We start from the raw sequence: 9,855 nt of genomic DNA, 5'->3' as shown, positions 1-9,855 counted from the left end.
AGCCCACAAAAGTGACCTTAAAATCCACTTATGGGATTATGGGAAAACTAGAAACAAATGGCCTGGTAGATTAGGTACTTGCCCTCTTTACAATGCAGGACTATTGTCTACAGTACAGCCTAGAGTTTATTGCTTTCATTGGAAGTAACAGGTTGACTTCCTACCATTAAACTGAAATGAAAATACACAGTCTGTTACTATTATTTACTCCAGTGTAAATGCATTAGTATGTGGCCAAAGCAGAGAAGGATAACTTACTGTATCTAATGGAAAATAGCAATGTCAGGTAAGTAACATCCAAAAATAATTAAAACAAAAGGATTGGAAATGGGACAGAACACTAAATAGCGTACGCCTTCCCTACAATGGTATATTACAGGTATTTTCCTCCTCTTATATTTAATGCTCCTTTCTAAAGTACAGACATGGGAGTTTAAACTAATTTTACTTCCATTAACAGAAAGCTATAATACCTACAGAAAAACTTCAGATTTATTCTGCACTGAATGCTGCTATTCAAAAGTATTTGAGACTACAACATAGCAGACTATCACAGGCTTTTCTTTGAAAGAATAGACAAAAACAATGTCATGTTCACGTTAGCTTTTTATTAAAAGATTGAAGCATAACATTTTACCAGATACAAGAAATTCAGTTTTCTCTGGCATACAAAACATTGGAGTCAACAAGAGAAAATTCTGGTTGCTGTATGTATATGTGTATATATATATATATATATATATATATATATATATATATATATATATATATATACATACACACACACACACTAAATCTGATATCACTCCATCAATTTAATGTATATTAGCACATGCTTAAAACATGGTCAAAATACGTCACAAAATAAGTACCTTGACATTTTAAAAGTCTGAGATAAATCATTCAAAGAGGTGAGAGCAGTGAATTTCCAACAAATGCTATACACTCAATCACAAGCTCAGGGCATAATTATTCCAGAAAACCAACATCATTTTTTCATGCCTGATTAATCACATTCAGTTTCACTGGGCTACTAATTTTGAGGCTTTGCTTCACATTTTAAAAAATAAGACATTTGAGAGATGTGAAAAACTAAGTTCAATCTTCACAGTAATATGATATGGGTTGTTTGCCACACCTCCACTTTATGGCCTGCATGTTTTACAACAATCTTTACAAAACTAGTTTTCACCCCTGTTTTGGTTTCAGAAATATAGCATCTCTGACGAATAAAGTATGAATCTACTGAATAATAATACAGGGACATGAACATGTATTTAGAACAACTTTTGAATAATACATCCTTTCAGTAATACAAGCTATAAGACAAGTTAAACACAGTACAATAAACCACGCATCTTTTGACTTGTCAGATCAGCTAAACTACTTACTTAGCTAACATACAGCAATACTTACACATTTTAGTAAATTAAACTCATTGAGTATAAGGAAACAAAAACAATCACATTTGTTCAAGAGGTTCAAGGCTGTCCAATTGCTTTTTATTTGTATCTTCACTATGACGGCTTTGGCAATGGGTTAAATGTTTCTTAAAGCCTCTGGGAAAATTTGATTCAAAATTACAGCGTGGACATTTAAGCAAACTTTGACCATGAGCAGCAACGTGGTTTTTAAGAAGGGACTCCAAAAGAAAAGCCTTTCCACATATTTTACATTTGTAGGGGCTTTGAACATTGTGCTTGTTAACTAAATGATGCAAAACAGCACCTTTTTTCATTGCACGACAGCAACAAATTTTGCAATAATACTTTCCCTTTCCACGCTTCATGTATTTTGCGATCTCTTCTTCTGAGATGAAAGCCTCTTTCTCTTCTGTAAATTGCAGTATGCACTGTGGCTGAATGGGAGTAGCTGCATCTATTTTGCTCTCTTTGTTGTAATCAGACGATTCCGTATCAAACTGTTCTTGATCACTATTTGATTCTTGTTCCTTTACCTCGACAGAATCCATCTCTGTTTTTCCACATTCACTGTTATTTAGTTCATTATCAGAGGTCTCCTGGTTTTCCTTCTTAGGCTTCTTTTTGGGGCATGAATACAACATATCTTCTGAAGGCTCCTTCACTAAGATTGACTGCTCTTCCTGAGACAATAGATCATCCAGTGTTTTTTGGTCTTCTAAACTCTGAGCTAGGAAATCACTCTCATCGGACTCAATAGGCATCTGGGGCTCAGCGGAAACAGCTGAAGCAGGTTTGAGAGGCTCAGGAAAAAGAACATTTTTCTGGACCTCAGAGGAAACAGAATGAGCAGGTTTGTGGGGATCAGTAGAAAGAGCATGTTTCTGGACCTCAGCGGAAACAGCAGGAGCAGATTTCAGGATCTCAGAAAACGGAGCATGCTTCTGGACATCAGAGGAAACACCACATTTCTGAGGCTCAGTAAAGGCGGCTTGTTTTTGTGTCTCAGGGGAAACAGCAGAAGCAGGTTTTTGGGACTCAGTGAACAGGGCAAGTTTCTGCACCTCGGGAGAAACAGCAGGAGCAGGTTTCTGGGACTCAGTGAAGGGGACATGTTTCTGGATCTCAGGGGAGGCAGCAGGAGAAGCTTTCAGAGGCTCTGGGAAGCCAGTATGTTCCTGGACTTCAGGGGAAACAGCCGCAAGTTTCTGGGGCTCTGGGAAGAAGGCATGTTTCTGGACTTCAGGAGAGAAAGGAGCAGGTTTCTGGGACTCAGTAAAAAGGGCATGTTTCTGGACTTCAGGGGAAACAGTAGTAGCAGACATCTGAGGCTCAGGGAAGAAAGCACGTTTCTGGACCTCAGATGAACCAGCAGGAGCAGATTTTCGAGGCTCAGAGAAGAGGGCTCTTTTCCGGGATTCAGGGAAGAAGGCCCGTTTCTGTCCCTCAGGGGAAATGGTGGGGGCAGACTTCTGAGTCTCAGAGAAGAAGGTTGACTTCCGGGACTCGGAAGTAAGTTTCCAAGACTCAGGAGACATTGAGGGAGCAGGTTTACGAAGATCAGAAAACAGAGAAGATTTCCAAACTTCAGAGGAAACAGTGTGACTAGGTTTTCGGAGTTCAGGTGAAAGAGGGGGAGCAGACATCCAAGTATCAGGAGAAAGAACAGGTTTCCAGCCTTCAGGGTACACAGAGGAGATGGGTTTCCATGGCTCAGACGAAACAAGAGTAGATTTCTGGGGCTCAGAGAAGGATGCAGGTTTCCAAGGGTCAGGAGCAGGCCTCCGCGGCTCGGGGGACACCACCGGGGCAGGCCTCCGCGGCTCGGGGGACACCACCGGGGCAGGCCTCCGCGGCTCGGGGGACACCACCGGGGCAGATTTTTGGGGCCAGGGAGAGACAGCAGTGGGAGATTTCTGTAGCTCATGAGAAATAGCAGCAGCAGGCCTCCAGGGCTCAGGAGAAGCGGAGGGAGCAGGCCTCCATGATTCTGGGGAAATTGCAGAAGCAGGTCTGCGGGGTTCAGGAGACAAAGCAGGAGCAGGCCTCCGCATCTGAGTCATATGCCTGCGGGGCTCCGGAGATACCGCCGGGGAACGCCTGCGGGGCTCGGGGGACACCGCTGGGGAACGCCTGCGGGGCTCAGGGGACACCGCTGGGGCAGGCTTCTGGGGCTCTGGAGACACCACTGGTGAACGCCTTCGGGGCTCAGGGGACACCGCTGGGGCAGGCTTCTGGGGCTCAGGGGACACTGCCGGGGCAGGCTTCTGGGGCTCAGGGGACATGGCTGGGGAATGCCTGAGGGAATCAGGAGACACTGCCGCGGCAGGCTTCTGGAGCTCAGGGGACACTGCTGGGGAAGGCTTCTCAGGCTCAGGGGACACCGCTGGGGAAGGCTTCTTAGGCTCAGGGGACACTGCCGATTTCTGAAGTTTGGGGGAAATAACTGGGTCAGGTTTCTGTGGTTCCAGGGAAAGGGCAGGTTTCTGTGGTTCAGGGGAAAGGGCAGGTTTCTGTGGCTCCCGAATGAGTGATGTTTTCACGGATTCAGTCTCAGCTTCTACCTGATCTTTCTGGTCTTCATTCCACTTTTCAGGTACTGCATGTTGTGATGTAATGTGATAATAAACGTTGCAATACATCTTGCTGGTAAAGAAACATTTGTGACAGTGGAACAGTTTTGCACTTTTCTGATAAAATATAAGTTTACCTAAACCAGCAGCATCCATTTCATCACAATATTCTGGGTGGATGGTACCCATATGAATTTGTATGTTTTCATAATCTGTCCCTCTGAAACTGCAGTGATCACATTCTAAATGCTCTGATGTTTTACGCAGTATCTGGAACATGTCCATTTTTCTATGGTCCGTTGCAGCTTGCACAGCACTACAAGTCGAAAACAGCAAGCTTCTGTATTCCTGCAATAGAGGTAAAACATTGCATATTTAGCTCATATAATACAAAATTTACTTCTTTATTTTTTGTTCATTTTGAATCAGCTTGATGCACTTCTCCATTTCTAGAATAAAAATTAATCCCAGCAAGATCAAGCCAATCCAGACATTTACAAACCCTCAAGATAGTTACGAAAAGTGTCATCAGCAGCTGAATCTTTCTTTTACACAAAATACACCTACTTCTCTTACATAGCAAATTGATACATCAATTTAATAAATTATTTTGCTCTGCGGGGAAAAATAACTTTTGCATGGCTATAACCTCCTGCATGAAAACATACAAATACAGATTTCCCCTTGGCCTGCAAGTCACGGCACATAGTGGAGTTTGTGCAAGTAATTTAAATTCTATTTCTGTTTACCAGGTGGGTCTGGTTGGTATATATTTATCAGTGGACGGACTTTGCAAATAAACCACATGCACGGGACCTATGTAACAAATATTTAGCTCATGGCACCATGTTCATCTGACAAACATTTCTTTGCTTGATATGAGAATACTTATACTACATTTCATCTGAAAAGTAGAACCACTTTCAAAAAGTTAATCTTTGCAAAACCACTCTAGGACTGTTATCTTCATTTTACAGATTAATAAACTAGAAGGAGAAATTAACCATCTGAGACAAGTCCACATAAGCATTTCATAAAGCTGGAACAGAACCATGAGGTCCTGACTCTCAGTCAACTGCTCTATTCACTAAACCCTCATTTCCATACAGTAATTATTTTTCATGAAAAACCACATTTGTGACACACAGAATGACTGTCAATTAAAAAACCATGCTGTTGTCTGAAGTTTACCTGCTGTTGTTACATTTAAGATTACCGACATTGAAAAAGCAGAGAAAAAAATTTCTTTTTCAGTTTTTGTGCATTTCACAGCCCTCTGTATAGGTGGTTTCTCCAGCATGTATGGGTCTTTCACACAGTGGAGGGGAATAAATATATTTATAAAATAAAAAACTGACTGTAAAACCAAAACAAAATCACAGAGATTAAGACAGATGCAGCAGAGTGGGCAACAGGGGATGGATCACTCTATGATTACGTAACCAATTCATCCCCTCTGGGGCACCTGGCACTGGCCACTGTCAGACAACAGAATACTGGGCTAGATGGATCTTTGGTCTGACCCAGCATGGCTGTTCTTATGTAACTCATTAAAAAAAAAACTGACTAGATTTCACCTGATAGTGTCTCCAACGATGAAAAGTGATAGTGTGATAACAAGATGTCCAGATAAATTATTGCTGTAAATAGAAGACCCAATCTAACCATATCCCATCAACTATTTTCACCTATTTTCATCGGTGCCCTTGTACTGGGAAAGGAATATGTGTGTGGTAGTAAATTATTAATAATAATGTTAATATTATTAATATTATTTATTTGTATTGAGGTCGTGTCTAGAAGACCTAGTCTGGAAGTAAGGTTGAGTCACTGCTCTAGGGCTGAGAAAAAAAATCCTTCACATATGTACAGAAAAATGGTTGCCCAATTGTACACTTCTGTATCAAAAAATAATTCATTTACCTAAAAGATGAAAGCTTTTTTTTTTCTGGAAGACATGGCTTTGATATACACACATTTTGAAACCACAGAATCTGAACTGGAAACGTGGGTTAAAAAAAATCTTTGAGATTTTATTATTTATTTTAATCCTTACTATAACTCTGGATCGCCTACTACCCATACTAAATGTTCAATCCTTTTATGAACCCTGCTAAACTGCTGGTTTCAGTATATCTTGTGGCAACAAGTTCCACAGACTAAATGTACTTTATGTGCAAACTACTTCCTTTGAGCTGTTTTAAATATGTTGCTTTTTAATTTTATTGAACACCATATCCTTTTATTGCGAGAAAGGGTGGATAAGATGGGTCCATTTACCTTTTCCATACCACTTATTATACATACCTTTATTATATCCCTCTCTATACTAAACCATCCCAAATCTCTTCAACATCTTTTTATATGGAAGCTCTTCCATATCCCTAAATATTTTTGTCGTCTGTCTCTGAGCCCTCTCTCTTCCTCCCTTCATGTCCAATCATTTTCAGAATTTCTTGACACATGGCATATTACTAACCCTTCTTGGGAGGTTGAATTATTTTGTACTTCAATACATTTTATATTTATAGGAATTTCTGTGGTTTGAGACTACTCTTTGGCTTTCATTGTCTCCCAGATGAAAGGATAAAAATAAGGTGAGTCTGTTACAGAGTGGGATCAGACTGCGTCAAATTTGTGCTCAATTTTTTATTGTAACCACCACATCATGCTACATGTTTAACAAGTGCAATGTCGACCAAGGGCTTGTCTACACTGGCAATTTACAGCGCTGCAACTTTCTCGCTCAGGGGAGTGAAAAAACACACCCCTGAACGCTGCAAGTTTCATCACTGTTAAGCGCTAGTATAGACAGGGCACCAGCGCTGGTAGCTATGCCTCTCGTAGAGGTGGTTTTTTTTAGAGCGCTGGGAGAGCTCACTCCCAGCGCTGCGCTGCGACCACACAAGGCCCATTAAAGTGCTGCCACAGCAGCACTTTAGCATTGCCAGCATAGACTAGTCCTAAGTCTATGTCTACATTACAGACATTAGAATGGCACAACTGTACCACTGCATGCAGCCATTCTACATACTGACGGCAGAGAGCTTTCCCATCAGCATAATTAAACCATCCCCAACAAGCAGCAGTGGACCGGGCCGGTTTGTTTACCTGCCGTGTCAGCAGGTTTGGCCAATCGTGGCTCCCACCGGCCGCGGTTTGATGTCCCATGTACTGTGATTTTTTTAAAATTTAAATTATTATAATAGATTATAGTAAACTTAGGGTTAGCATAGACTGAATTTTAAATAGATTTATTTTAAAGAGAAAAATGTATTTAACAAATAAAAATATGATTTAAATAAAAAACAGTCCCTGTGATGCTCTTTTTCAAGTACATTGCATGAGGATACTGAATTGGCTGAAAATTCATCCCATGCCAGACAATTAGTTTTCAGAAACATTTATAATATAACAAACAACAACATTTTCCTGGTAATGTAAGGCTTAGAATCTAAGTTTAGCACAAAATTAGATTAATTTAGCTTTAAAGATAGTTAAACTGGAAAGAAAAATTAAATTGGCAAAATCCATATATAATCACATCCGAACATATTCTCCTTAACTCTTATCTCTCTTACTTTATTGCATCTTAATTTCTTTCCTTACTGACTGTTCTAACTCCTTTACTTAAGATCTCCCGAAGAAACTGCTACTCAGGCACCTGCACCAACTACTATATGCTACTGCTGCCCACCTTCATAGACATCCCAAAAAGTGTGCACATATCTCTCACAAACTATTTCAGGATCCACTTCTAAAACACCACTCAATAGACTTGCTCCAGCCTTCCTCATATGCCTGAATTCATAATCCTGGTATGGCCAAATTGTGTCTCATGAGCCACATGACTTTTTTACAGTTAAAGTGAGTCTCTCAGAGCCCAGGCCACTCTCAATCCTTCGCCTACCAGATTGGGGGATGTGGGGTGTGGAGAGAAGAGAGCTCAGGGCACCTGCCCTGCAGCGGGGTAGTGGGATTAGGGACTTAGTTCCCCCCTCTGCAGAGGGGGGAACTAAGGGCTTTAGCTCTGGGAGGGGATGTTGGGGCAGAAGCGCTGAGCCCCAGCAAGCTCTGCCCTGCAGGGCAGGTTGTGCATTTCTTGCAGCTCTCGAACGTCTGAAGATTACTGTATGCGGCTCAGCTCGGAGGATCAGTAAATTTGGCCTCCCCGACATAATTTGCACCGCTCCCTACGGAACTGATGGGATGATATAGCCCATCAAGTTGATTCTAACAAGTGACAGGGACAGTCCCTTAAAAGTTGCACGCTGTAGAGAAACTCCTTTACTTGAAAAAACATGATCCTAGATTATTAAAAATGAAGGAAAGTTTGCAATTCAGCTAACCTGTCTCTATTTCTGGCAGCTGTTTTTTGTTTGTTTTTTTTCTCGTCACTGGGGCAAGGAAATCGGCTGCACGCTCAGGTCTCGGCGCCGCACGGCGCGGGTTTCAAAGGCTGCTGTTTACACCAAGTACAGCTTTCACCATTTTTTTTTTTTTTAAGTATTTTGATTCCGCGTTTTCTATTGCCGTTAACCTCAATATAACCCTGGGGGCGGGCTGTGTGGAGGGTTCACGCATTTAAATGCTAGGACCAACCGCGCGGAGGCGGGCCGAGGGGGGGGGGATTCACGCCCCCGCACGGGGGCAGCCTCCTCGCACGCCCGGCTCGGGGCCTAGCGAGCAGCAGCCCGGGGGCGTGTGGGGGGAGGGGATCGCGCAGAGCGGGGGAGGGGCCTGAGCGCGAGTCTGACCGGCCCCGACCGGCCCCGAGCGCGCTACCGGGGGCGGGTCTCCAGCACGAACGGCCCCGGCACGGTGGGGGGACGGAGGCCTCGGTCCCGCGCCTGCCCGGAGATGGTTCCGCCCCGCCCCGCCGCAAGCCCTTTCCCGGCCGGACTCACCGCAGCGGCGGAAGGGGGCGGGGGACTCTCTCGAGGTCGTTGTTCCCGCCGCTCCGGTCAGGCGGGGGCTCCGCGCGCGCGGGCAGACCCCGGGCTGGGCGCGGCCCCTCCAATGGCGGCGGCTCTTGCTTCCGCAGGCCGGGTTGAGGGCGCCGCGGGCGGCGATGGGGAGGGGGCGGGGGGGAAGAATAGGGGAGGCGCGCGCGCGGCCGCCCAGCGGCGGCTTTATTGGGTCTCCGGCCCTTCCCGCTGCCCAACCGGAAACGCCGCAGCCGTCTCTGCCCCGCCCTCCGCCGCGCGAGACCGCAGGCGTCCCCGGAGAACGTGCCGCGGCCTTCTGGCGGTGTGCGCGTGCGCGCGCGCGGGGGGCGGGCCGATGGCTGCGGCTGGAGCGTGTAGCGGGGGCGGTTCGGGTGGGGAGAGAGCGCGCGGGGGCCGTTGCAGGAGGGGAGGCCCCTGGGAGGCCCCCGTTGGGGGTGTGGCGCGCGCGTGTGCAAGGCTCGGGCAGGCGCCGCACGTGCAGCAGCCGGGCAGGGCCCGTTCTAGGTCCTGTTGGGGCCAAGGGCCGCTGGCTGCGGTGGCAACCTGCTGGTGCCTAGTGAGGGGCCTTGCTGATGTGATTGCGGGGGAGGTGGCCCCTCGTGTGTGGGGGGGGGAGCATCTGTTACACACTCTCAGCCTGTGCCAGTGTCTCCCACTCACTGCTTCCCCTCTCCCCGCAGCCGTCCTTCACATCCCGGGGTTTCTTCTTGCTCCCTCCCCAAAGGCTCCCTGAGGCACTGGCTACACTGGGAATTTCCCCTGGTTTCGAACTGGGCTGCACGCTACGGTTGCGACTCCAGGCTTTGCTCGCCTACATGTGGTGTTTGCACGTTCTGATATGCCAATGTCTAGTATTGGGGCAAATGCCCAAAGCAGGTAAGCCTGGAGACCCAGCATGAGACTTATCTGGCT

General features: G+C 45.4%; 1 protein-coding gene across 2 annotated transcripts; it reads right to left on the bottom strand.

The window, feature by feature from the left end:
* Nucleotides 1–590: 590 nt before the first annotated feature.
* CHAMP1 (chromosome alignment maintaining phosphoprotein 1) lies at nucleotides 591–9,242 on the bottom strand. Of its 2 annotated transcripts, XM_073350749.2 has the most exons (3): nucleotides 8,902–9,242; nucleotides 8,344–8,456; nucleotides 591–4,342 (listed from the first exon to the last, which is right to left on the bottom strand). In XM_073350749.2, exon 3 carries the CDS (start codon nucleotides 4,277–4,279, stop codon nucleotides 1,463–1,465), a length of 2,817 nt encoding a protein of 938 aa, XP_073206850.1. In that variant the 5' UTR covers nucleotides 4,280–4,342; nucleotides 8,344–8,456; nucleotides 8,902–9,242; the 3' UTR covers nucleotides 591–1,462. The 2 variants fall into 2 exon arrangements, with proteins under 2 accessions (XP_073206850.1, XP_073206849.1); XM_073350748.2 differs by lacking the exon at nucleotides 8,344–8,456.
* Between the last annotated feature and the right edge of the window lie 613 nt (nucleotides 9,243–9,855).

This window comes from Lepidochelys kempii, chromosome 1 (assembly GCF_965140285.1).
Source record: "Lepidochelys kempii isolate rLepKem1 chromosome 1, rLepKem1.hap1, whole genome shotgun sequence".
Taxonomy (NCBI): domain Eukaryota; kingdom Metazoa; phylum Chordata; order Testudines; family Cheloniidae; genus Lepidochelys; species Lepidochelys kempii.
This window is presented reverse-complemented; position numbering and strand designations above follow the sequence as displayed.

Bases quoted from the DNA above. Each gene is read 5' to 3' on its own strand.
- CHAMP1 (XM_073350749.2), bottom strand. From the start codon at position 4,279: ATGGACATGTTCCAGATACTGCGTAAAACATCAGAGCATTTAGAATGT.